The following is a 27,784-nucleotide window of genomic DNA, read 5'->3' as shown; positions in this document are numbered from 1 at the left end:
GAGCTAAAAATGACATACTGTGGCCAGTAAAGAAATCATCTTTCATCATGGTGCTTCCTCAAACTTTCTGAAGAGCATAAAATCATCAACGGTCTAGTTAAAAAGCAGATTCCGACTCAGTAGGTCAGGGTTGGGCTGAAATCTGTATTTCTGTTCAACCCAAGTGATGCTAAAGCTTCCAATCTGTGGAGCACCCCCGGAGTAGCAAGCATTCTGATATATTTACACCCTCACTTGCGGAGGGACATATTTGTTCCCTGTTCACCTACTTCCCTCTCCCTTTTACTAGTTACAGCTTCCTCTACCTTCATGATCCCTTCCAACATGCATGCAAACATTTTCTTTAGAACTCCTCCTTCCCAATTTCAACCAACTCTTGTCCAGTTAGTTCAGGAAAATCTTATTCTCTCTGCATCTATGTCAAATTAGAATTGACTAAAAAATGAAGACAGTTTCTGCTTTTCAAGCAGCTTGCAAGCTTAAGACAATAGGTACATAATTAACTGTCATGGACCCCTTCTCTCCTTCTCCAGTAAGCAAAGTGCCTGGTCTTTATAGTATGATTTTGGGGTTCCAATCCAGCTCTAACACTTACCTTCTCTGAGACTTCAGGAAAGCAACTTAATTTCTCTGAGCCTCAGTTTCCTAACTCTAAAACAGGGTTAACACAGCACCTAAGTCAGAGGATTGTCGTAGGTATTAAAAAGAGATGATGCATGTAAAGACGTTTGCATTTCTCAGTCTAGCATTAGTAAGTAATCGACAGACCATGGCTATTGGTAGCAACAAAGACGTTATGATGCCACCGCTCTATGGTAGACGGCACTCTTCAGTTATTTCTACCTATTAGTGCATATGGCTCTGTTCGCCTTTAAACAGGGAGTTCCCGCACTTCCTTTACAGGGATGCTTCCCCTCCTGCAGTATATGACAATCACCTTCGCAGCTTTTGCCAAATTCTCCTATAGACTACATTGCCTACTCTTCTTTATATCAACTTACTCTTTTACCTAAATATTTCTCAAAGGAAATTTCGTATCACTACCGTAAGCGAAAAATCAGTATCACTTGCCACAGTTAGGTGACTCATAAAAACAAATACCATGAAACCAGAGTTTTTCAATTCCAACTAGATACTGCTGCCCACTGAAGGCAAAATTGCTAAGGAGATAAGACTTTCACCTTGATAGTTACTAGCAAGAGAACGCCTTGAAATGAAATGAAATGAAACACCTTAAATGAAAACACCTTCCCCATGAGTGTGATTAAATCAGTTAATATAGGGCAATACGTTTACAACGGGGTCCACGCGTGTACTCATCACTCTCAGCCCTGTTGGAACAGAGAACAAGTTGCCGCCCACGTCTGGTGCTCGGGAAAAGTCTGTGGGGAGGTCCGGGGCGCCTGGAGTAGAGCTCTTCACCCTTCCCACTGGGCCTGAGGAAGGCCACGTACCGAACTCGGAAGGTGTCTTCCCCGGGCGCCGGCGGCTCCACGCCCGCCCGCCTCAAAGCGCTGATCTCGGCTTCCAAAGCTCGAGCCTCAGCCCGCTGAGAATCCATCGGGCCGCGCTGACGAGAAGCTGCCTAACAGAATCAAGCCACGTCCTGCTCTTCAAGCCTCGCGCTCTGCTGGCGTGAACCATCCCGGAACTCAGTGGGGGAGGCAGGGGAATGACGCGCGATTCCCGAGCTTATAACCCGCGCTCGCAAGCACTCAGTCTCATTGCCATCCCTGCTTACTTTAACACAGCTGTCCCCCAGCACTTCCTACGCTTCAAGAGAGTTGACTCCCTCGAACTCAAAGCCCGAGGGCATACCTACCCACCCCGACCTGGTGGCGCCTAGGAGCAACCAGGACGAATAAGTCACGGAAGAGGAGGTTCCGGGAGCACGTAAGGGGGGAGTCTCTTTAGTTTTCTTCCCGTCCCTCACTTCCGCCGACCATATCCAGGAGAACACGAGGTGATAACCTTATCCCTTCAATATGAATTAGGGAATTTTAGTTTGGGGTTTTTCGCGGACGTTGAGGCAGGGGACGGAGGCATCGCAGTCTCCCAGAAGCCTGGAAACGAAATAAAGAGCACTGGGGAACTGAGCGTGGTTGTGGAACCTTAGGATGCTGGGTTGGAAATCCAGTAGGAAGGAAGAGAAGCGACACCTGTTGGGACACGTGACTAGAAGTTACGGCCCTAAACTGAGCGGGATGTAAAAAACGAAGTGGTGAGGAGTGGGTTTGGGGCTTGGGATGTGCCGAGGCCAACTGGCCTACCTTCTCCCTTCTCGTCTTTGAGTCTTCTCAGAGGAAGAAGGCTAGGGTGGGTAGGTTGGGGGCGGAGGAAGCTACCAGGAAGATGTAGGCCGTGGCTCACGCCTAGATCAGGAGCGATGCTCAGGGCTTTTGGCGCTGTTCTGGGGTCGCGCGTGGGAGGAGTCTGGGAGCTGAGCGCCAGCCGGGTGCTAAACGAGATTAGAGATCTCATGAAAAACCGCGAATCTCAGTACCTCTGGAAGAGTTTTCCTGAGTCCTTTCTAATCCAACAATCTCCCTAGTATAAAGAATTACAGGTTCTGAAATTAGATTTGGGTTATAATCTTGGCTTCACCGCTAATTCTCTGAATGGCATTGGGAAAGTGACGTAACCTCTCCTGCTAATCTGAAAAAAAGATGCCTGCAAACTATTTTGTACAACGCTGGCACATAGTGTTTTTTTAAAAAGTCTGTATTAGCTATGATATCAGTTGCTCTTTTTATGCCTGAACAGCACTTTGTAGATATTTCTGTTGTGACATAGTATTGCAATTGCAGCATTTGCTTACTTCTCATGTGACTGTGAGGAGCTTGAGGATTGAGAGCTTTTTATCTTTTCGTGTGCTAACCTGTCCCATCCCATTTCTGTCAGCGTTTGTTAAAGTGAATGAATAAAGGAAAAACACCTAACAATATGGATAAGTAAAATCAGGAGGAGTAGAGTGTAATATTGTGGTCATTCAGAGGGAAAGTATGTGCCTGTACCTGTGTCTGCGTGTAGACGTGCTGTTCCAAAATGCATTCATGAAGAACGTGGATGTAGGTCTTGAACAGAGTCTCCAGAGATAAAATTTGGAGCGATACAATAGGAAGTGAAACACAGCTCCAGGCAACCAGTTTGGCATAGAAGGTTCAGGGAAACGAGTTGAGGGGTTTTGTTTGTTTTGTTTTGTTTTGTTTTGAATTGAGAAGATTTAAGGTAAAGAGCTTGTCTCTGTAGATAATTATTTTTTCCACTAGAAATACTCGAGTGAATGCCCAGCCTTGATGAAAACCAACAGAGAAACGAAGCGCCTTTTTGTGGGTGGCCTTGGCCAGAATATTTCTGAGGCCGATTTACAAAATCAGTTCAGCAGATTTGGAGAAGTTTCTGATGTGGAAATCATCACTCGGAAAGATGACCAAGGTAAATTAATAGTTCTTCATGGGTAGTTAAAGGCAAATATAACTGAAGTCAAGTATCACAAAATAAAGGAGCCCAAGAGATGAATGTTAGCCCTGAACACTGAAAGGGATATGTATCTCATTACATGATACTGTTGTAGTAACCTCACACCCCCCATCCCTCCCCCTCCTATGCTCTGGAGGTGTTATGTGTGACCTGGAACTTGCCCAGAATTACGTTTCTGAAATCAAAAATTTCTAAATTCCAAAACATCCGGTTTTGGGTTTTGTGGTGTTTTTTTTTGGCCGCACGGCTTGCTGGGATCTTAGTTCTCCAACCAGAGATTGAACCCAGACGCTCAGCAGTGAAAGCGTGGAGCCCTAACCACTGGACCGCCGGGAATTTCCAAACATCCAATTTCTGAAACATGTAGCTTTCAGTTTTCAGGGGTAAAATTCTAATAATTAGTAGGGTCCTGTTAAGTAGAAAATCACTAACATACAAACATACAAAGTGTTTCCTTAACTGAGTACTTGACATTTTTCTCTTAACGTATTTTCTTTTGGAATATTTAGATAATCATGCTTTTAAAAAAATGCAATCTTTGTATCCAATGATAAATAAACAAGGTTATCCTTTGAAAGAGTAAGTTTCTAAGAGCTCTTTTTTAAATTTAGAAACTTAATTTTTACATTGTTCTCTGGGTAAGAATTTAAATTTTTTTTTTTTTTTTTTTTTTTTTTAGGAAACCCACAGAAAGTCTTTGCATATGTCAACATCAGAGTAGCAGAAGCAGACCTGAAAAAATGTAATGAATGTTTTTTATACTATTTACCAGTCCATGTCACAATGTAATTTGGAATAACGTTCGTTCTAAATCTAAACATCCATTAACTCATCCTGAGGGACAACCACAATCAAGAGAATTTCCATATCCTACAATTCAGGAGGTTTAGGTTCATTCCATAATGAATGACATACGGTAGCACATTGCCAGTGAGTTTGCTCAAAAATGGCATTTTCAAATATTTTGGATAAGGAACCACACTCTAATAGAAACTGCCTGTTACACATATCCCACTGGATATTATGAAATACCCACCTCCCCAGTGTGTTCATTTCTCAGGCAACTAATTTTTGTTATTAAATGCTGTTAGGAGAGGGCTTTAGAATATGCCCTTATAAGATCATGTCCTTGAAATTATGAAATCTCCATCGATAAGTTTAGTAAAGCTGAGGGCCACCTGTGACCTTCAACGAATAAAGAGGGGGAGATAATTCATACTGCCACTGATAGGTAGTAATGCATTCTAATTATTTGGAGACTGAAAAGTCAAAAGACACTGAGCAGGAAACATGCTAATAGAGAAAGAGGGCCATTGGCCTTTTGTAATTTCATTTACAAAAAATTGATTCATTCATTTAGGAAATAGATATGACACATATGTTGCAGTTAAGAACACATCAGTTCTGCTCTGTGACCTAGCAGTTTATTTAAACTAGAAGACCCGGTTTGCTTATCTGATGTATGACCAAGATACTGCTTATCTCATAATATTACTGTGAGGATTAAGTTGAATAATACCTTTGTACTTAGCATAGTACCTACCTCATAGAAATTTCTGTTAGTGGTAATTATTAAGGAAGCTGTTAGCAGATGTTGAGAAAAATCAACTACTAGGGCACAGTAGTTTAAACACAGTTAAGTTGCTTGCAGCTAATATGTTTGCAAGTTTCACAGTGATAGTATGAGATGATAAATAAAAGTGAGGTGCTGCAGGATTCCAGTGTCCTCTGATTCACTCTAAGAAAATTACATTAATGTTTTATAGTTTTAGTGTGGGAAATAACAATGAAATGTTAAATAAATACCAGCCATTCACCACAGATTCTTGACATTACTTTATAAACAAATGACAAATTTTGCTTTATGGTTTACACATTTGCCTCATTCAAATCTTTCAATTACACGGGGAGGTAGGGAGTGTAAGGATTTAATAAGTGGTCAGGATGAGAATGGGACCTAATCCTTCTTCCAGGTCTCATTTTCTTTATATCCTCTGTGTCTTTGTGATAAGCACGTTTTCTTTTTTTTGGTACTAACTAATTAGTAACAGCACATGCTGATATATATTTTTGCATTGCCATGTACTTGGGTACTAATTCTTTGCTTTATAGGTATGTCTGTTTTAAATAAAACAAAATGGAAAGGTGGAACGCTACAAATTCAGCTAGCAAAGGAAAGTTTTTTGCACAGGTAAGATTTGCTCTACATGATTTGACCCAATGTTTTTTATATTGTAAGTGGTTTTATATGTTCACTTAATTGATTTGAAACTATCAAATAATGTATTACTACACTTTTAGCAAATATGTGCATTACAAGTAGAGCTAAAATCCTTCTTAACTGTGACTCCTTGTGACCCCAGACCCCACCAAAGAAGATAATATAATGCTCCTATATACATATATATATATTTTTTTCTTTACTGGAGTATAATTGCTTTACAATGGTGTGTTAGTTTCTGCTTTATAACAAAGTGGATTGGTTATACATATACATATGTTCCCATATCTCTTCCCTCTTGCGTCTCCCTTATACATATATTTTAACCCATAAAAATATATACTTATTTCACCTTTTTAAACACAACCGTTTGTGATGATGTAGGTCTTCCCCCTTCTTGTAATGACTGTTTAGTAATATTTTAGAAAATGGCTTTGCCACAGTGTAGTTAGTCAGCCCCCACTCATAGACATTTAGACCATTTCCACTTCCTCTTGATAAGAGAAGACTCTTGAGGATGGTTCCTCTTGGGTTTATGTCAACAAAAGGAGTTGCTATGTCATATAGTTATAAACATTTAAAACTTTAATAGACAGTACCAAATTGCTTAAGTTGACTTTAGGCTGTTAATGAAAGTGTCGTACAAAAATATAAAGATAATAGGAAATCCCTGTATGAGAGGCATAAGATTAATTTTGCATGTGATTTAAGAACAAGGCAATGTAAAAACTATTAAAGCATTTTAAGATCCTAAAAGTATTCTTAGGGAGAAAAGATTGTATGAGATTGGGTACTTCCAAAATAGGAGATATTTTAGGAATGTACAGATGGAGTGACCAAGAGCGTTTTAAGATTGTTCTGGGCCAAAGAAATGCCACAAGAAAAAATAAGGTCTAAACCAAGTTTTGAGGGAGTGGTCTGGTGACAAAGGTGAGAATTTGATTTTGTTCTTCACCTGGGGGCCTCTGTGAACAGGGTAGTGATGAGATTTTCATTCAGCAGCACTTTGCTGCCTATTATATGCGGGAACCGGGGCCCTAGTCCTGAGCAGGTGAGCACACAGTGCTGCTGCCTTGGAGTGTCTATGCAGTTGTGCCTGGGGAGCATGAATCTTGGAAGTTGGAATGTAAGGGAGACAGACCAGAGGCAAAGAGACCAATGAGAATTGGTCAGCACAGTTGACCAGGCCTGTATAAGGTGGCGGAGTTTGAATTGGAAGGTTGATTTGGCGTTCTGCATTCTCTTTGTTGTGAGAGTAGAAATATTCAAGACTTAGCATATTAGGCTCTGAAAGACACCTCTTCCTCATAAGGTAGAGTGAAAGGATTAAGGATAGCTAAAATGCCAAAAGTACATAAGTTGAAAGGGAAAAACTGTGAGACCCTAAATGATCTCTATACAGTTAAACAGCTTTACAGTATTAAAAAACAAAACAGAAGCACTGTTAATAGTGTGGTTGGTTATTTTAACTCTTATTTATATTTTCTGTTTGATTCAGATTGGCCCAGGAGAGAAAAGAAGCAAAAGCAAAGAAAGAAAAATCAACAACAAGCAATACCAACTTGTTAGAAAAGATGGGAGTGGTGGATTTCCATGTGAAAGCTGTGCCAGGGACAGAAGTACCAGGGCACAAAGTGAGTCTCCTCTGGTAGCCTGAGTAGCTCAGGAACCAATTCCTGAGACCAGGTGACCATGAGCATCATGTTGTAAAGCAATTGCTTTTTTCTCTTGCTTTGAAGCAGTTAACATAGATAGTGCTTTATGGTCTTCAAATGCATTTACAACTCTTGGGAAAGCACAGTTTTCCCCCATTTTAGAAAGAGAAATCAAAATATACACACTACCAAATGTAAATTAGATAGCTAGTGGGAAGCTACACCATAGCACAGGGAGTTCACCTCTGTACTTAGTGACCACCTAGAGGGGTGGGATAGGGAGGGTGGGAGGGAGGGTGACAAAAGAGGGAAGAGTTATGGGAACATATGTATATGTATAACTGATTCACTTTGTTGTAAAGGAGAAACTAACCCACTATTGTAAAACAGTTATACTCAAATAAAGATGTTAAAAAAAAAAATAAATAAAAAAAAAAAAAAAAAAAAAAGAAAGAGAAATCAAAACCCAAGTGGAGGGAGGTCTCCCAGGGGGCATAGGTGGTGAGGAGTGCAGGCAGCTCCCATGTTTGCCTTTTTAATGGCTGTTATTTGTGTAGCATCCTACATGGTTTATATGGGATCAATAACTGCCCCAATTTTCCTTCTTTCTTTTTCCTTTCCTGATACACATTTTTGAGCACTCGTGTTTCATTATCAGAAAACTAAACCCAACAGTAATCGTGGTCCACTCTAAGTTCAAATATTTTTAAGTGATATTTATGCAGTGTGGTTAATATTTTCCATTTGTGACAAGTATAGTAAATGTATTCTTTTTTTTTTCTTTTAGAACTGGGTTGTGAGTAAATTTGGAAGAGTCTTACCTGTCCTTCACCTAAAGAATCAACATAAACGTAAAATATCCTTAGCAATTGGCCTTTCGGAGAAATTGTTTACTACAATGTGGATATTTGCAAAAGTTTACTTCATACCTTTAGAATTTCACTGCCTCTGTCAGTAAATCTTTAGATGTTTGTGTAACAGTTTTTATGTTCCCAATTTCTAAGTAAGGTAAGACCCACCTACCTACATGTATGAAACAATTAGAGGATAATGAGAGAATGTAATGAAGTTTTATGCAAGTGATACAAATGATTGTTAAAGAAGCACATTGACTTACTAATTTATACCTCATTCTTGTTTGACATGGATTCAAAGCCATTGCCAAAGGAGCTAAAGAAGGACAAGGGAACACAGCACAATCATTAAAGAAGGCTTTAGAGGAAGTGGGATAAGTTTCACATTAATAGAAAAGAGATAGGAAGGAGTCTAAGAGAGAGGAAAATAGTAGGTAGAAATGTGTAGACAGGCAGAAGAATGGTGGATGGAGAAATAGTATGGAACCCAGTATGAGCAAATTCAGATGCCCGTTCCCCTGAGGAAATGAGGTCAGATTGTCTAAGACCTTGAATTCCTAGTGTCATGGATTTCTGGGCAGAGGGTGTTGTTTTAGCTCTAACCCTGTGTGTCATGGGAAGCAGAAGCAATTTCAGGTATTTTGAACAGAGGTGTGCCCTCACCGTTCACAGCTATTGAGGCCCCTGGAGCCCTGGCCACAGCTGCTGGTTCTGCTGTCCCTGCCAGTGGCACTAAAGTCAGGGAAATACTTCTTTCTTCTTCACCTTCCAGCTTCCCACCAGTGGTACCACTGACAGCAAAGAGGAGGATTTGGAAGGACAGTGTAAAGCCAGGAGACAATAGACACTGTTGGCACACCTCACATATAATTGTCCATGTATTCAGTAGTTACTAAATGAACAAAGGGACTTTTCAGTAGTGATAGATTAAAGCAACTTATACTTGTCTATTCATATGTTTTAGGAAATCAGCAAATACCAGCTGTCACTACATCACAGTGACATTAACTAGAATCTTTCTGGACAATGTCAGCAACAAAGACCTGATAAAGAATTATTAGGGGCTTCCCTGGTGGCGCATTGGTTGAGAGTCCACCTGCCAATGCAGGGGACACAGGTTCGTGCCCCGGTCCAGGAAGATCCCACATCCTGTGGAGTGGCTGGGCCCGTGAGCCATGGCCGCTGAGCCTGTGCGTCCGGAGCCTGTGCTCCGCAATGGGAGAGGCCACAACAGTGAGAGGCCCACGTACCGCAAAAAAAAAAAAAAAAAAGAAGAATTATTAGTCTTCTAAGAAAGACCTACAAAATGTAGAGAGTGAGTAAAATGTGAAATGGATGTCATTGAGCTAAGAGAATCAGATCTAGGATGAGCCAGCATTGAGAAGACAGGAATGGCCAAAAAGTTTGAGAATCTTTGAGTCTCAAGTTTGAGATACCAACACTTAGTATCTAGCTGTGCCCCCTCTGGTTTCCTCTCTGTACTCCGCTTTATGGTATTAGCTCAGTGGATAGACTTCTCAGATTTACAGAAAAGTCTTGTGGCCTCTTGTATCTAGAATATAATCTGAATTGGTTTGCTGTGATATACACATGCAGCCCAAGTAATTTCTGCCAATTAATAGTGATGGTTCTTGATTTTCACTCTGGACATGCCATGGACATGTCAGTTCCAAAGACCCTGAGTCACCTAATTAAATCCTTATTTTGTTTGATAGGAAACTGAGGGTAAGATGAGTCAATGACTTGCTCAAGATTAAACAGTATTCATTTTGCTTTACCAGTTTGATAGGTTTTTCTAAAACCTAGTGCCTTTGTTTTCTTCCTTGACTGTTGGTGACATCATAAAGTATGATCCCTCAAAATACTGCCACAACCTAAAGAAAATAGGGGAGGATTTCACAAATGCTATCCCTATATCCAACCTCACTTGGGAATTGGAAGGAGGGAATGATCCTGTGAGTAAGAAACGACAAGGAGAATTCTCTGACTTTCACAGACCTGCGAAGAAGATAATAAAAGTGCAGAAGAATGAGGGTTCCACTGCATCTCTGGCTTTGAGACCAAAACCTAGTAGCATAATGAAGAATCCACATTTAATACAACAACAGGCTACACAAAATACACCTCATAATTCCATTACTCCTAAATCACCCTGTGTACCTGATTCTGATAGTCAGAAACTTAAAAATGTATTTTTTCAGACTTCTGACTTAGAAACTACCAAAAAGAGAAATAGCATGTCTGATGATGATACTGATTCTGAAGATGAATTAAGACTAATGATTGCAAGAGAGGAAAACCTAGAGAAAACTACATGGTCCTCAATAAATGGATCTGAAAATGATCACTTTGAAGTTGTAAGAGATGATTTTAAATCACATTTTCACAAATTTCATACTTCAACAGGTTTAGGCATCAAAACTAATGTCTTTTGCCTCAGTAGTGAAGATAATGTTATGGGAAATGACTGTGACTCTGATTCAGGAGATACAGATGAAATCATTGCAATGAAAAAGAATTCTGATAAGATCAAAAACAGTGTAGCATTTTCACAAACAGAAAAGTCTATGCACAAGAAAATTTATTTGAAAAATAGAAAAAAGTGTGATCTTTCTGTTGATTGTATTAAAGTACCAAAAAGAAAAAACAAAGAGATAGCCCTCAGTCACAGAATTAAGCCTCTTAGTTGTGAATCTCCGATTGAGTCCAGTAGCAGTGAAGATGCTGATTCTGTATCAGAATCAACCGAGTCTGAAGGAGATAAGGAGTATAACACCATGATGAAAAACTGTCTCCATATGAATCTCACATTAGCTGATTTGGAACAGTTGGCTGGCAGTAACCAGGAGGCACCAAAAGAAGATACTGAGAGCAATGGCCAGAAAACCACTGCCAAGTCTGACAGGGCCTCCAAGAGCCACAGAACTCCAGGTGGCCTCCACAAAGGCCAACAGTGTATTCATCCTGAGGAGATTGTGGCTTCCCTTTTAGAAGGAAAAGAGAACACACATGGAAAACAAGAACCAAAGGAAAATACCTTAAAGCCAAAATTCCAGGCTTTCAAGGGAGTAGGCTGTCTCTATGGAAATGAATCAGTGAAAAAATCCTTGAAAGAGAGTGTTGCCTCTAACAATATTAATAAAGATCATAAATCTTTGAAACTTGAGGATCCCAGGAACATGTCCATGAAAAAATGGTCCTTGTATGCTAATGGCCCATCAAGTAAACTGACTGTTTTCCAACATGCAAAGAAGGCAAATGACTCAAACCAAATTCAGCCTCAAAAGAGACAGTCAACTTTTGAGAGCCAGGCTCACAAGGTGGTATTCCCTAGCAGTTCAGAAAAGGGAAATGGAAATCCTATTTCTAGTCTGTTGCCACTGAAAGATAAGAAATCTTTGAGTCTTGGTGCCAAGACTCCCAGGAGAGGCTTTGATGAAGACTGTTGCCACAGGACTGGAAAGTCAGGAGAGAGCTCCGAAAAGAGGCCCGATCTGTGCAGCCGCAAGGCCCCTGAGAAAGCACCAGAGGTCTCCTCCAGGAGAGACCCTCAGGGAAGCAAAACTGACTTCTCAATTTGTGTTAATAGTTCATCAGATGTTAATGCTAAGGATAAGCACACTGAAGATAATCAGAAGCGTTTGGCAGCCTTAGAAGCAAGGCAGAAAGCAAAAGAAGTACAAAAGAAGTTGGTTCACAATGCTCTGGCAAATTTGGTGAGTATATTTTCAGTCTAGGGATTTTACAAGAACTCGTTTCTAAGTCCAACCTTTCTTTCCCACGAAGGTAAGCAGGCTCCTTTAGATCTGAATGTTTGTGTTTTGTGTCCTTGTATCTTTAGTATATCCGGATATCGCTTTAGAAGCTGTAACTGGTATAGTTAAGTGATATGTTCTAATATGTCTGAATTTACATATAAATCACTTGCCAAGTGATGCATATCTTGCTGAGATGTACTGTAATGAGTCTTTATTCATTCTTTCAACAATTGTTAACTACCTATGAAATTCCAGGCCTTCACAGCAAGTGCTAGATTTACAGAGAAGATCACTGTTAGGTGGTCGGTATTGGCTTACAGTGTGGTGGACAGAAGGTCACAGTTCAGTTCCATGGGATGAGAAAGAAGTACGCCTGTGTGCTCTGACAGCACACTGATACCAATTTGTTGGCAGTGGTGGGGCGAAGTGGGGTGTGGAGCTGGTGCTTCCTCAGCTGAACTGAGTCTAGTGTGAAAGGATCAGTGGGAATTGGTCTGGCAGAGGTAAAAGGGTACAAAGAGAGAGGAAAGGCATTCCAAGATAAAGGAACAGTTTGTACAAAAGTGAATATTTGCAATCAGTGTGATTAAATGTATAGAGTACAAGATGGTGAGAAATGAGATGAGAGAGATAAGTAGAGGTGAGGTGTGAAGAGGCTATAGGGGTTGGACTTTATTCTCAAGGCTGTGAAAAGACTAAAGAACTTGAAGCAAGGGAATGGGGATTAGTTGTGTATATATTGGAACAGGAGTTGGCAAACTAGAGCTCACAGCCACTAGCCCATGGCCTATTTTGGAAGAGCCTCCAAGCTAAGAATGGTTTCTACATTTTTAAAGGGTTTAAAAAAGAAGAATAATACAGAACCAAAACTATATGTGGCTTGCAAAGCCTAAAATATTTACTCTCTGGCCCTTGACAGAAAAAGTTGGCCAACTTCTGTTTGGGAACGATGGTTCAGGACATGATGAGAACAACAAATCAAATGGGACAGACAGCCTTTGGGAGGTCTTGAGCCAGAACCAAGGCAGTGACAGTGGGAATATATTTTTAAAATAGCAAGATGGTCCAAGTGATGGGACTTGGTGATAAAATGGAAATGGAGAGAAAGAGAAGTTTCTATCTTGGGATGATGGCAGCATTCACTACATAGGAAAATAGGGTCAGAAATAGACTTGCTAGGGGAAGGAGATGAGGGGTTGTCTTAAGGGTAATGCTTTTGATGCCCACTCTAGGATGGTTATTCAGAGGACAAGTCAACGCACATCATCTTTGGTTCCAACAGTGAAAGTGAAACAGAGGAGACATCCACTCAGGAGCAAAACCATTCAGGAGAGGAACCAGTAAAAGTAAGAAATTTAGGATGTCCATGTGGGCATTCCTATACTTTTGCAGATCCATTTCTGCATGTTGCATACCAAGACTTGCACACAACTGCTGGGCTCAACATAACATCCTCTGGGAGCCACAGTGAAACCCAGGGCTCCCCTGACCATCACGCATGGATACCACAGAGGCCTTAGAGATTTTCTCCCACATAAATCTATCCTCCACATCATCTGCAAAGTGACATCAATATTAGTGAAACCCTGCAGAAAGTGTTCACACATTTAATAACTCCCCCCATTCCAGGCTGTATTAGGAGCCTCTGGATTTAGTGACCCAAGGGGCCAAGTAGATACCACTGAGTCAGAAGTTTTCATTCTAACCACCATCCAGTCTTTCCTGGGAGATGCATCTGGGTTGTTGTTCCATACATGTGAGGAGGAAGATTACATAATGAAGGAAATACTGTCTTGGTTATTAATAAATGTTTCTGTCTTTACCTATGTAACAGGAGTCCATGGGTGGAGCCTCTGGGAAGCTCTTTGACAGCAGCAATGATGAGGAATCTGGTTCCGAAGATGACAGTAACAGGTTCAGAATTAAACCTCAGTTTGAGGGCAGAGCTGGACAGAAGGTTAGTGAAGACTGAAAATAATAAAACTTGCAACATATCCTTATTTTTCAACATAGTCCTTAAATCTAGGTTAGTGCAGGCAGACCTTGACCCACACTCCAGTGTTGAAGTGTTTATTTTGATAGTGAGTCCTCCATGACCCTCTCTGATTGGTTCATGGGTGGGTGAGGTTATACAAACATTAATGTAGTGAATTTCATGGCATGGAGGTATACTTGCAAGGTCTTGTTTATAAATAATTTCTTGGGAATATGGCTGTCAGTTGTCTTTGTGTTTTGTCTTTTAGCTCATGGATTTGCAGTCTCACTTTGGCACTGATGACAGATTTCGCATGGACTCCCGATTTCTAGAAAGTGATAGTGAAGAGGAACAGGAAGGTAAATGCCATATTGTCCAAATAGTCCTGATGTCAGAGCTGGGGGACCTTGAGAAATCATGTAGTCTAGCTTCTTCACGTAACACATAGAGAAACTCTGTACCCCAAGACACTGAATTGTGGAGCTTGTAATCCAGTAGTTAGTTTACTTAATACTTCTTGAGTTTGTTTGTACATATTAATTTATTTATAAAATTTTAATTACCTGAAGCTGCCAGAAAAGACAGGAATAGTTAGTATCCACCAAAGATACCATCTTCCATCATCCTGTCCCTGGCATTAGAGAGAAGGCAAGGACCCTACCTGGCAGTAGATCAGGTCCTGGTGAGGCTGTGGAAGACAGTTACATCACACTTGGCTTACTTAAAGGAAGTGTTTATCTTCCTTCCAGCGTGCGTGCTGGGTGCAGGTTTTTAAAAACAATGTACCATTGAATGTCACTATGTAAATTCATCCCATGTGAATATATCTAACAGCAGTGATGCTACGGAAGCATCCTGATTCTGCTCGTACTTCCTATACTGTTTTCTACAACAGTGGTTCCAAACTTTCTCTACAAGATCTTCTACTCTTATCCTTTGCAAAAGACCTTACCTCCTACCTTCTACCATCCTCACTTGAGGATGGCCACCTCAAGTGAGCTCCATGCTTTCCTTTCCAATCTCAGAACTACTCTGTCCTTACTTTTTTTCTCTTCGTGAGTTAATCTAATCTGCATCTTAATCCTCCTCATTCATACCTCCTGTTAACCTCCTTTCTTACGTGCATCTTCATACTTTCCCTTTTTTCTATCTCTTCCCTCTTTCTACAGACATAGGTCTCATAGGTTCAAAAAGCCATTTCTTCAACCCTGCCAGTTTTCAAGTTGCCACTCCCATCTTTTTTCAGTTCTAAACCTGAAATGAAAAAATAAATTGCACCTAATTTAGAAGCAGTTGGCTTTTTATTGAAAATACAACCTCTGGAAATGATGCTCTTGATTCTTTGAGGTGATTATTGTGTATATTGTACATTTCTGAAAACAAGCGTTCAGAGAGTAAGTTCTCCAGGATCCACAGCAAATTATGTTTCAGAGCTTCTCACTCAAAATTCCATGTTGAAAACAGGAATGGACAGAACCTTGGGAATAGCATAGAAGCTATACATAGAGTTTACTTTCTAACTTCTGCCACTTTTGTCTGTCTCTTTACAACTCTTTAGTATGCATTCCCTGCACATACTAACTGGTTCACCAGATGCAGTGGCACCTTCTCAAGCTTCTTCAGCCTGCCTGTAGCATTTGTCACTGTTGATCATCCTTCTTGAACTATTCTCGTCCCTTTCCTTCCATTGCACTATAACTTCCTTATTTTCTTAATTCCTGGTTCCTAATTTTCCCTTTGCCTTTAGATATGTAAAGGTTCTGTAAGTCCCTGTGGCTTTAGCCTTCTTTTGTGCATGAATATTTTCCAAATCTGGGTCATCTTTGCTCCTGACTATTCTGCTGAGCTCCCAATTATTCTTTTCTCAATGCCTGATGGATATTTCTCACAGGCATCCCTGAACACGTGTTAAAACGCAGCACATCCCAAACTGAATTTACTCTCTCTCAGGTGCTCTGGACCCTTCTGTTTCTGTTGATGGTACTTCCATTCTTAGGGCAGTCAGACATAGAATCTCTGTCTTTTGTTTCTTTCTTTCCCAACTTTTGAGGCTGAATTTTTTGTGAGTTGCACGAAGACTGTCCTGCAGGTAAGCAGCCTACAAATACCTTGCAGCCAGTCTACAAATACCTTGAGCCCTTCCTAGCACTGTGTTCTATTTCCTAATGGTCAATATTAGGGTAAAATTGAAAGTACCATTTTTTGAAGTAAAAAATTGTTGAATATTAACAGTTTCATATGGTTTAACCTAATGCAATGTAAACTCTTTGCACTTTCTTATTTCAATGTATGTGTTCATTTTTTCCCTTGCCTGGCATGCTCTCCTCCCTCCTCAGGGGATCTACATTGTCTTTCCTACCTTAGACTCCACCTGGTTTATAAAACATTTCTTAATCCAATTGAGCATAATCTTTACCTCTTTTGAACCCTTAGGCACTTTTGAGTCATCTCTATAGAGAACTATTCAGATCAGCATTTTATTCTGTTTATTTCTGTTACTTGGTTGTTTATATCCTGCAGTAATTTAAAAAGGTCTTTAAGGCTTACTTAGCCTTCTTTTGTATTTCTATCTATAATCCAAACTAGCTGTTTAATGTTTAACTTTGTTCTCTGATATTTGTCTGTTTCTAGTAGCTAAGGATAACAAGCTTCTAGGCTTCCACAGTGCCCTGTGTGTAGGCTTTCTTCCTGCAATATTTATTACTGAATCTAAAGGCTGAAGTAACTGTCTACTAACATCATATTAATAGTCAGTAAAATTAGCATCTTTCACTGTCTTTCATTTTTAGATTTTACATGTAATTTAGATTAATTTTTAGAAAGTTAAAAAATCAAAGAATCTCTAATCACTTTAGTTTTATAATTAGTATCTTGCTCTATTACATTTGTCAACCTTTACCTTATAAACTTTTAGACTTGCCACTGAAAGCCATTAAATTCAGATTTCATTTTTATAATTACAAACAGAAATGGGAATTTTGTTTGCTGGTCATGCAGTTTCTAGATTCACTATGACTGGGGATCTTGGGGATAGGGAGGTTAGCAAAACAAGGTTTAACTTTTCTTCTTCCTATCTTAACATGATTTGCACATGTTTAGGTGCTTGATAAATATTTGATTATTGAGACTTCTCAAGTTATGTTTGCCAAGAGATTACTAATTATCCTCTTCCCTCTAAGAAATAAATGAAAAGAAAACTGCTGAGGAAGAAGAGCTTGCTGCAGAAAAGTTGAAAGCCCTGAATGTTGTGCAGAGTGTTTTGCACATCAACTTAAGCAGTTCTACAAGCAAAGGATCAGTAGCTGCTAAGAAATTTAAGTATGGTTTATGTTTCATCCCATCTGCCCTCTTTTCCTTTGCCATAAAACGAGGCCATTTTAAACTTCCTGGGGAGAGCAGTTAGCAACATGTATCAGACCCTTAAAATTATACTTACCTTGACGTAGTGATTCACTTCAAGAAACTAATCTTAAATTATTTCTGTATTTATTATTAGTAAAAAAATTTGACAACTGTTTAAATATTAATAAATATAACTATTTACTATGGAAAATTTCCAGCATATAACTTAGAGAGACTAATGTAATACCATCACCCAGCTTCTACAATCACCAACATGTGACCAGTTTTCTCTTTGATACCTTTACTCATTTCCCCCTACATTCCTCACTGAAATATTTTATGCAAATCCCAATAGCATATCATTTTATCCATATATATTTTAGTATGTTTAAAATAATATTAAACATTTTTGAAGATCCAGGACAAGTCACAACTAGACAATTTAAAATATGATTGCTTCTAAGGAGCTCCTAATACACTTCTTTGATATTATGTGCCTTTTTCTTGCTCAAAAAGTGGAACTGCCCTGGTATTGCATTATAATTTGCTATTAGTTTTTTGCATTAATGTTCTGAATTGTCTCTTGCAACTTATCACTCTCCTTTCTTTAATAGGGACATCATACGTTATGATCCAACAAGGCATGACCATGCCACTTATGAAAGAAAAAGAGATGATAAACCAAAAGAAAGGTATATTAAGCTACTACTTTTAGTAGCGGGTTCATATGAATTAATCTCATTTCAGACAGTGAGAAAAGTAGATAGTAACCGATAACACATCCATTGATCCCCATTGTATTTAGTTTAAGAACAGGGAAGGGGGAGAGAGAGGAATTATTGATGTGGTGGAGAGAGTCTTACTTTTGACAAAGGAATCTCATGCATAGAAATGATGATATGTGCCCCTTCTCTAGTAGGTGTCTTCTACTTACATTAGTTTCCTATGGCTTCTGTAACAGATTGGTAACTTAAAACCACAAAAATTTTTCTCACAGTTCTGGAGGCTAGGAGTCTGAAATCCAGATTATTGGAAGAGCTGTGTTCCCTCTGGAGATTCAGGGGGAAAAAACTCCATTTCATGCCTCTCTCTTAGCTTCAGGTGACTGCCAGCAATCTGTGGTATTCCTTGGCTTATGACTATATTATTCCAGTCTCTGCCTCCATCTTCACATGGGCTTCTCATTTCTATTTGTCTCTCATCTTTGTGTCTGTTATAAGGACACTTGTGATTCCATTTAGAGTCTGCCTGGATAATCTCTTCATTGCAAAATCCCTAACTTTATTACAAAGACCTTTTTTTCAAAATAAGGAAATATTCACACGTTCCAGGAATTAGGGCCTGGACATATCTTTCTGCAGGCAACCAATTTATCCACTTCACTACTCTAGTGTTGTAGGAGCATCTGTTTCTTATAGATATGCTGTCATTTTGATAAATATGGCAAATATATGGAGCAACCAGTAACTTTGCCTGATTTAATTTCTTGATTTTCCTACTATTTAAAATCACTAAAGGCACTGTGGTATCCTGAATTAGATCCTGGAACAAAAAAGACACTTGTAGAGAATCTGGTGAATTGGGAACAGAGTCTGTGTTTAGTTAATAGTAGTGTACCAGTGTTAATCTTTTAGTTTTGACGATTGTATCATATCTATGTAAGATGCTATCTTGAGGGGAAATTAGGTGAAGGTTATTTGGGAACACTGTTTCCAGTTTTTCTATAAATCTAAAATTATTCCAAAATTAAAGGTTTCTTTTAAAAAGAATCACATACCAGACCAAAGTAGAACTAACATAAACATTCCCTGCAATGTAGGATTCCACATTGCAATGTGATTCTGGGTAGTCTCTGGAGAGGTTGCAGTCAAAATGTTGCTTGGGGCTTCAGTCTCCGAAGGCCTGACTAAGCCTCGCGATGTACTTCCAAGATGTCTCACTCACATAGCTGTTAGCCAGTTCCTCACCTTGTTGGCTTCTCCATTGGGCTGCTGAAGTGTTCTCATAACACTGACCCAAAAGAGAGATAGAAGGAGGAAGCCACAGTATATTTTATGACATAGTCTTAGAAGTCACACAGTGACACATCTGCCTTATTCAATTTTCTTGAAATAAGTCACTAAATCCAACCCATACTTTTATAGGGGAAGGGGAGATTAAGCACTCCTTCCTGAAGAGAGAGGCATTGAGGAATTTGTGGACATATTTTAAACTACCACAACCTGTCCTCTGGTCGAAAATTGTTTTATATTCCTACCATATGCAGAACATGCTCAACCCTACTCTAGACACTCTTTTATAGTGTCAGTTCAAAATCTAGGATGTTGTCATCCAAATTAGATTTGGTGTAGATGAGGCTTATATGTTGTAGTTTCTTGGGTACAGCACCTTGAGTACAGTTCTTTTTCATCAGAATACCTGCTAACTAAAGAGAAAGTTATCTTCCCCTCCCCCAACATAGTGCTGGGACAACACAGGATCACCACTGTAAACACTATTCATTGGAGGAACACAGGAGGCACAAAGGAGTCACAGGTCCATAGTAGTTCTGAAATCTAGGCAGGCAAATGTTGGGAATTCTTTGATTAGAACTGAAAGCCTGGGAATAATGCTCCATGGTTCTTGCCTCTGCCTTTTGGCTTATCCTTCCTTGTTTATGAATGGTAGCCCATGTTTGCAGCTGAGTAATTTTCTCAGCCTGCTTTGCTTGTAGAAATGTGAGAGTCCAAAAGACATTGTGAAATGTCTCTGTACCAATCAGTCCAATCTAGTAGTGTTTCTGTTAATATAATTCTCTTAAAATACTTGTGGGTTTCCTGTGAATCTTCTTGGAGTTCACTCCATTAGACAAAAGCCACACCCACAAATCACTGTAAGAGAAGCCTTTTTTACTGTGGGGTTCTGCTGAGACTCAATACCTTTTAAAGGAGTTTAACTCCTCAGAAGCCTTCTTCTTTGAACAATTGAAGTTTCTGAGCTATGTCTAGGGTGTTAACAAAGGATTTTATTTTATATTTAGACTGGTCTACAAAGTTTTCTCTTCAGAGTCCAATAGTAAATATATTAGGCTCTGCAGGCCAGATGGTCTCTGTTGCAGTGACTCCACTCTGCCTTTTTAGTAGAAAAGCAGCCATACACAATACATAAAACAAATAAGGGAGACTGTGTTCCAATAAAACTATTAGTAGGACACTGAAATTTGCAATTCATATAATTTGTATATGTTATGAAATCATCTTTTTATATTTTTCCAATCATTTCAAACTATAAAAATTATTCTTAACTTGCAGTCTATACATAAATAGGCAGCAGCTTGGATCTGACCCAAGCTTTACCAATACTTGCTTTACACCATATTTTTCTGAGAGTCTTAGATTTGTTCTTTGCTTAGAAGACGTTTCTTAAATTTCATGTCATTTGCCTTCTAGAAAGTAGGAGTCTTCAAAACCATGAGGTCCTAGCTCCTTATAAAAACAATTATGCCTTTAGTTTCACTATCTCTGCTCATATTTTACTGTAAGCAGCAAGAAGAAATCAGAAAATATTTCCAACACTTTCCTGGACATCTCTTTAGCTAGTTCACCCATTCATTAGGTACATTTTATACTTCCCAGTTAATAAAGGTGACAGTATTTCTAAACCTTCTGCCACTATGTAGCAATGACCTCCTTTCCTCCATTTTCCAATAGCATTTACCTCACTTTTCTGCAATCCTTTACCTGAAGCCTCAATGGCCGTGTAGTTTCTACTAACAGTTTCTTCAGGGCTCTTTAGGCTTTTGCTAACACCCGCCTCACTGACTTTCCAACTTCTGCCTATTGCCTGGGCTTCTGGGTACCAAAATATGTATCAGTTAGGTATTGCTATGTAAAAAATTGCCCCAAAACTCAGCTTTAAACTAAATTTTTATTAGACCCCAATTTCTGTTGGTCAGGAATTTGGGGGCACTTCACCAGGTAGTTCTAGCTCAGAGGCTTTCAATAGGTTGCAGTCAAGATGTCACCTAGGACTGCAGTCTCTGAAAGCTTGCAATCTGCTTGCAAGATGGTTCACATACTTGGCTGTTGGCAGGAAGCCTCAGTTCCATGCCTTACTGACCTCTCCTTTTGGCTATTTGAGTGCCCTCACAACATGGGATCTGGCTTCTCCCAAAGCCAGTGATCCAGAAAGGGGAGAGAGCAAGGAGAAAGCCACAGTGCATTCTATAACCCTGCTCTCAGTAGTCACACACCATCACATCTGCCTTATTCTGTTCCTTAAAAGAGGTCATTAAGTATAGCCCACACTCAAGGGATGGGGGAATTAACTTCTGCATCTTAAAGAAAGAAGTATCAAAGGACCTTTGGGCCACTTTTAATACAACTACATCATGGTTCAGTGATAATCACTTGGAACTGTCTAAAGAACACCATTTTTCATAGAGCTCAGTTTCATAGGAGGCGTATCTGCCTTAAATTCTAACCAGTGGTTTATTTAATGAAGTATTAAAAGTTTCTCTCTGTAAGATAGTCTCCACCAATAAGATGATCATTTAGGACATTATTATTTTAGGTAATATAGTTAGAATATTTGGCCTAGTAAATAGAGTAGATTCTAATAGAAAAGAGGATTTTAATCTTTTACTAGCTAAAAACTCAATATTGGAGACTGCCATGTAACTCTGGTTTAAGATGAAAGAGAAAAACATACTCCTAAATATAGAGCAGGTTGATGGTAATAGAAAAATTTCATTCCCAAACAGACTAGATTTAGCACATTTGTAAGGCATTTCTAAAACAGAATTATGACTAAATCCTTTAATGCCAGTGTCATAAAACTCATAGAATTTTAGAATTTGAAAAAGTCTTATAAGTCATGTGGTTTAACATGGTTCATTTTACAAATGAGGATACTGAGGCCCATTGCAGTTAAGTGATTTTCTTACTCATAGCTAATATCTTAGGTGTGACTTCTGAAATGTAGTTCAGAGGATAAGAGATAGGAGAATATGATTCTTGTTTAATACTTGGAAGTGTTTGAAATAGTTTTGTCTATAAAAAGCTTTTTGGTTAAGGTTCTGCCTTTATGAGTTTTATATGTAGATCCTCTTGGTTGTTGAAAGGATGAAACTAAAGTTATCCAAGGTGTTTTTCTTTCCTGATTTCTGGAAATTTTCCAAAAATTGACTTTTTTTGTGATGCACATATCTCTATATATGTCAATGCAGTAAAGCAAAACGAAAGAAGAAAAGGGAGGAAGCTGAGAAGCTACCTGAGGTATCTAAAGAAATGTATTATAACATTGCTACGGATTTAAAACAAATATTCCAAACTACAAAAGATACCATTGAAAAGGAAGACAACACACCTTGGAATGAGGACTCTGATGGAGAGAAAACCGAAGTAGTCCAGGACCCTACAGCTCTGATGACTGGGGATGAACAGCCCAGCGGGTTCACATTCTCCTTCTTTGATTCATACACTAAAAATGTAAAGGAAGGTACATTTTTTTTAAACATTTTCATTTCAAGCGGTTTGAACTTAATTGATTGAATCTACTGTAACTGTAATGATTTAACATTAGCTGAAGAAAGGATTCTTTCTTCCATCTAGATAAACAGTATTACAGTATTGCAGTCAGCATTACATGACCATAAATTTACTGTGCCTAGAGCTGTGTTTAAGACAGTAAGAAATTGTTCTTGCATTTGGAAGCAAACTTCTAGATAGCTACCATATGAAGGGAAGCCAGAGAATAATGTGCAGCATCCCTTCTAATGTTGAGTAGAAATAGTCATGAAGAAGTACAAGAAGTCATATATTTAAATAGCTTTGTATCTTAGATGCAGTTGGAGAAGCCATGACTTCAGGAAAACCAGTACTATATGGTAGGGAAAGGGAAGAGATATGTAACCCTGGCTCTATACAAATATGCTTTGTCATCAATACACCAGTTGTTTCAAACTTTATCCTTGGAAATTTGCCAGAACCTAGAGAAAACTATCAGCACCAGTATAAACAATTTGGCATTCCATTTCAGGAGGTTTACCTCTGAAGTCCCACATAGTCTAAAAGTTAAAAACACCTATTCCTGGACTTCCCTGGTGGCGGTTGTTGAGAGTCCGCCTGCCGATGCAGGGGACATGGGTTCGTGCCCCGGTCCGGGAAGATCCCACATGCTGCGGGGCAGCTGGGCCCGTGAGCCATGGCCGCTGAGCTTTGCGTGTCCGGAGCCTGTGCTCCACAGCGGTGAGAGGCCCACGTACCGCAAAACAAACAAACAAACAAACAAACACCTATTTCTTAGGAAGCTGCTCCTCACCTAGTGTTTAAGATGAAGTGTAGCTTTTCTGGAAGTTCATTGTAAAAAGCAAGATATACGTATACAGGAGAATACATGCACAGCTAACTTTAAAGATCAGCAGTTAAAGTAGTATCCATGTGTTTAGCAGGTGAGTATTAAATGCCAGCTTTGCAGTGCTCCAAAAGGAGGTATAGCAATCTAGTAGTTTTTCCAAAATTGTTCTAAATAAGACACAATATGTCACTGCTCTGCTTACTTCATTCTCTTGCCTGTGTTTTCCATTTGAGTACCAAGGTCAGTCCTAAACTGTTGAACGAAGTTGATATGATATAGATACTGTCTTTAATTCTTCTCACTTTGAGAGCCAAGTGTGAGAAATTGGCCTTGAAATGAGTACTAAGACACCTCAGCAACCTGGGAGATATGTTTTGTGTACTTAGGAAATTATGAGGACTTGTGAGGTAATCACCCACATCTTATAGCAGAAGCTTTTTCAGCAGTTTTAGAAAGAGGCTTTGGGAATTGAAAATATAAAGATATGTTTCTTTTCTCATTTATGAATAAGCAGAAAGGCAACCTGGTTTCACTGCATCATGTTACAGTTTAGGCTTCTCATGCTAGCACAGGTGCCATGCTTATTTTTTTTTTTCTTTTAAATTGCGTTGCTCATTTATAAACCTTTAGTTTGTATATCTTTTTATAGTGTTACTATATTCCTTATCAGATCACCCTAGCAATGCCCAAAAATATGATAATAGCTTCCCTCAATATTTGAAAGTCTAAAAAGATACTACATATTTTGAATTAATGATTAAGATATTTGAAATTTAGAAATACGAGTGCATGGTGAAAGTAAACAAATTAGTGTGTCCACAAATAATCGGTTGTTAGGTTACAATTCTGTCATCTTTCATTGTCATGACGATATAGAGACCTATAGCGTTGAGGCAGTGAAACCTGGGAAGATTACCTGGCAGGGAGACCCTCGTTTCCAAGACAGCAGTTCAGAAGAGGAAGATGTTACTGAAGAAACAGACGACAAAAAGCCCAGCCCTGGGTAAGTAATGTGTTTCTGTCCAGGTTTATTTCATAATTCATAAAATCTGAGTTAGACACGCTTTAGAAATGTTATAGAAGTATCTAAGCTTAGCTTCTCAAGACAGTTTTCTTTTTTTGGCTCCTTTAGAGAGTTCTGTAGCCTTTTTGTAATTGGGAGCATGTTTCCTTTTCTTTGAAACTTGGATAGACTGGGTGGGGGATATGACATGCATTGGGAAGAAAACCTGCCAGTGAAGTCCCTGATCTGGAAAGAGTATGCTTCAGCTCGTTGGCTGCTACCACATGGGAAACACTGGCAAATTGGGTAGCAATGCTGGGGTGAGAATATCAACAATCGACACAGGGAAGATAGAGCTTGTACTTAAGTATGTCTTCGTTACCATAGTTTCAGGTAAAAGAGAAGACTGTTGAATAGAGAAAGGGTGGTATCACTTTAACTCAAGAAAGAAAAATGAGCAAAACACAAAGCACATATATTTAAGGAATAGTTCATTTATACTTACAGTGTAAACATTTCTTAAATATTGAAATTAAGTGGCCAATTCTCTCTCTTTCTCTCTCACTTCAGAGAAGTATCATTACCTGAGAAAGACACCACTAGATTTTTCTTTTTCTCTAAGAATGATGAGAGACTTCATGGTAAGTCAGTTTTTTTGATTAAATGGTATAGAACAGGTAATAGTACAGCTATCACCATAGCGCATTCTGATATACTAACATGCATCCAAGTAAGAACTGACTGGGAAAAATTCTGATCCTTTGCAATGTCATGTGCTTTAGCCCCCTCTGTTGGACAGATGCATGCTGACTTGCAAAGCTCTGGAAAACTGAAAGCTCCCACTCGCCACCTCCCTCACTTGTTCACTGTCCTCAACAAGGGCTTGTTTTGTTCCAGGGGTTTGCTGAGATACTAGACGTGCAAAACTCCTAAGTCTTTAGTACCCTAAAAAGTTCACATGAACGATCTCAATATCTTGTAATAACCTATAATGGAAAAGAATCTGAAAAAGAATATATATGTATAACTGAATCACTTTGCTGTACACTTGAAACTAACACAACATTGTGAATTAACTATACTTCAGTAAAAAAAATAGAAAAAAAAAGTTCACATGAAAACTCTGAGGCTGTTGATAAACTCATTTCTTTTTAAAAAAACATATATAGGGCTTCCCTGGTGGCACAGTGGTTGAGAATCCGCCTGCTAATGCAGGGGCCACGGGTTCGTGCCCTGGTCTGGGAGGATCCCACGTGCCGCGGAGCGGCTGGGCCTGTGAGCCATGGCCGCTGGGCCTGCACGTCTGGAGTCTGCGCTCCGAAACGGGAGGGGCCACAACAGTGAGAGGCCCGCGTACTGCAAAAAAAACAAAAAACAAACAAACAAAAAAACATATGTATTTTTTTTTGGCTGCATTGGGTCTTTGTTGCTGTGCCCAGGCTTCCTCTAGTTGTGGCGAGCGGGGGCTACTCTTCGTTGCGGTGCACGGGCTTCTCATCGCAGTGGCTTCTCTTGTTGCAGAGCACTGGCTCTAGGCGCGTGGGCTTCAGTAGTTGTAGCATGAGGGCTCAGTAGTTCTGGCTCACGGGCTCTAGAGCACAGGCTTAGTTTCTCCGTGGCATGTGGGATCTTCCCGGACCAGGGCTCGAACCTGTGTCCGCTGCATTGGCAGGCAGATTCTTAACCACTGTACCACCAGGGAAGGCCCAATGAACTCATTTCTTAAGCCTAACACAAACAGAAACCAAGTTACATAATAGTAAATGGTTTATAAACAGTAAAATCCTAGCAGTTCTACATTTTCATTTTGTGAAGAAAACAAAATATTTTTGAAAATTAGCATAAATTGGCCGGGGGCGGGGAGGAAATGGTCTTAACTAGAATTGAAGACCTTGATAATGCCAGCACTAGAATATTGTCTGTTTTAATATTAATTGGGCTGTCTTGTCCTTCTTTATTTTCCCCTTTTAGGTTCTGACTTATTCTGGAGAGGAGTGGGAAGTAGTATCAGCAGGAATTCTTGGGAGGCCAGAACAAACAGCTTGCGTATGGTGAGTAGTTGTATCTTCATATTAATTGTCTCCATATTAATTAAAAAGATATGGTGTTACCTTTGTGTTAATATTTGCCTGGTGTAAGAATATAGGAGGGCATGAAACTTAAGATAACTGAGAACATGACTTAAATGCTCAGAATTATAGTGCTGGAAGAGAAGTTTTAAGTTGTTTAATTCAGTCAACCCATGGTACAGTAAGGAGACTGAAGAGTGGCCCCGCTGAGTGACTGGAACGAGTTCTGGCCATGCTTATTAAGTAGCAAATCATAAGACTTTTTTTTTTTTTAATGTGGTACGCGGGCCTCTCACTGTTGTGGCCTCTCCCGTTGCAGAGCACAGGCTCCGAATGCACAGGCTCAGCCTCCATGGCTCATGGGCCCAGCCGCTCCACAGCATATGGGATCCTCCCATATGCACGCTCCACAGCATATGGGATCCTCCCGGACCCGTGTCCCCTGCATCGGCAGGCGGACTCCCAACCACTGCACCACCAGGGAAGCCCATCATAAGACTTTTGAAAGACTGAATTACAGTTTCCATTGTGAACACTTAAAGCCAAAAGTTTGAATATCCCCTGTACGTTCCAAGTGAGCACTTCCAAAATGGCTTCCACAACCCTGACACTGAATAACCTAAATTTTACTTTATAGTTACTAAACACCTTGGAAAGTATTTACCTCTATTTTTAACAAAGGGTTTTGGTTTTATGTTTTTCTAGGACTGTCGGAAGAAACATAAAGATGCCAAAAGGAGAGTGAAACCAAAATAATAAATGTCATCATTAGTTTTGATACTGAATGTGAACAAGGCTCACCTGTGGAAATTGGAGTGATCTAGCAAATAAGTTTAGCTGACGAAGAATTCAGAGTGAAGGAATATTCAAAATCTTATCTGGTGGATATCATTCTGGTTGCTTTCTTTTTCTGTAGATTTCTTCTTCATTTGTTCCTAACAAATTACTTCAAATAATTAACCTGAACATTTTTTTTAATGAAGCACAGGATAGTCCCTCAAAATATTTTTGTATATAATCTCTTTGCCCTCCATCTTCAATGACTAATGGCTATCTTCTGACACAAGGTTTACATAAAGCCTTTTAAAATA

General features: G+C 39.4%; 2 protein-coding genes across 4 annotated transcripts in view; one reads left to right on the top strand and one right to left on the bottom strand.

The window, feature by feature from the left end:
* The window catches only part of CENPP (centromere protein P), a 205,699-nt gene extending 203,825 nt beyond the window's left edge, over positions 1-1,874 (bottom strand). Inside the window, exon 1 of the mRNA XM_059072428.2 lies at positions 1,455-1,874. Within this exon, the coding sequence (XP_058928411.1) occupies positions 1,455-1,561 (107 nt within the window). The 5' untranslated portion in view covers positions 1,562-1,874. The remainder of the gene's footprint in view (positions 1-1,454) is intronic.
* Positions 1,439-27,784, top strand: NOL8 (nucleolar protein 8). 3 transcript variants are annotated; one of them, XM_067041119.1, is made up of 17 exons: positions 1,439-1,963; positions 3,270-3,435; positions 4,160-4,222; positions 5,593-5,671; positions 7,200-7,335; positions 8,144-8,212; positions 10,049-11,926; positions 13,201-13,314; positions 13,803-13,925; positions 14,212-14,302; positions 17,123-17,261; positions 17,900-17,977; positions 22,492-22,763; positions 24,498-24,624; positions 25,195-25,265; positions 26,596-26,675; positions 27,399-27,784. In XM_067041119.1, the coding sequence occupies exons 2-17, from the start codon at positions 3,297-3,299 to the stop codon at positions 27,447-27,449; spliced, it is 3,510 nt and encodes a 1,169-aa protein (XP_066897220.1). In that variant the 5' UTR covers positions 1,439-1,963; positions 3,270-3,296; the 3' UTR covers positions 27,450-27,784. The 3 variants fall into 3 exon arrangements, with proteins under 3 accessions (XP_066897220.1, XP_066897219.1, XP_066897221.1); XM_067041118.1 differs by lacking the exon at positions 1,439-1,963 and adding an exon at positions 2,139-2,221; XM_067041120.1 differs by lacking the exon at positions 1,439-1,963 and adding an exon at positions 2,158-2,316.

This window comes from Kogia breviceps, chromosome 8 (assembly GCF_026419965.1).
Source record: "Kogia breviceps isolate mKogBre1 chromosome 8, mKogBre1 haplotype 1, whole genome shotgun sequence".
Lineage (NCBI taxonomy): Eukaryota > Metazoa > Chordata > Mammalia > Artiodactyla > Physeteridae > Kogia > Kogia breviceps.
Note: the sequence above shows the minus strand (reverse complement) of the source record. Positions and strands in the feature narration are given on the sequence as shown.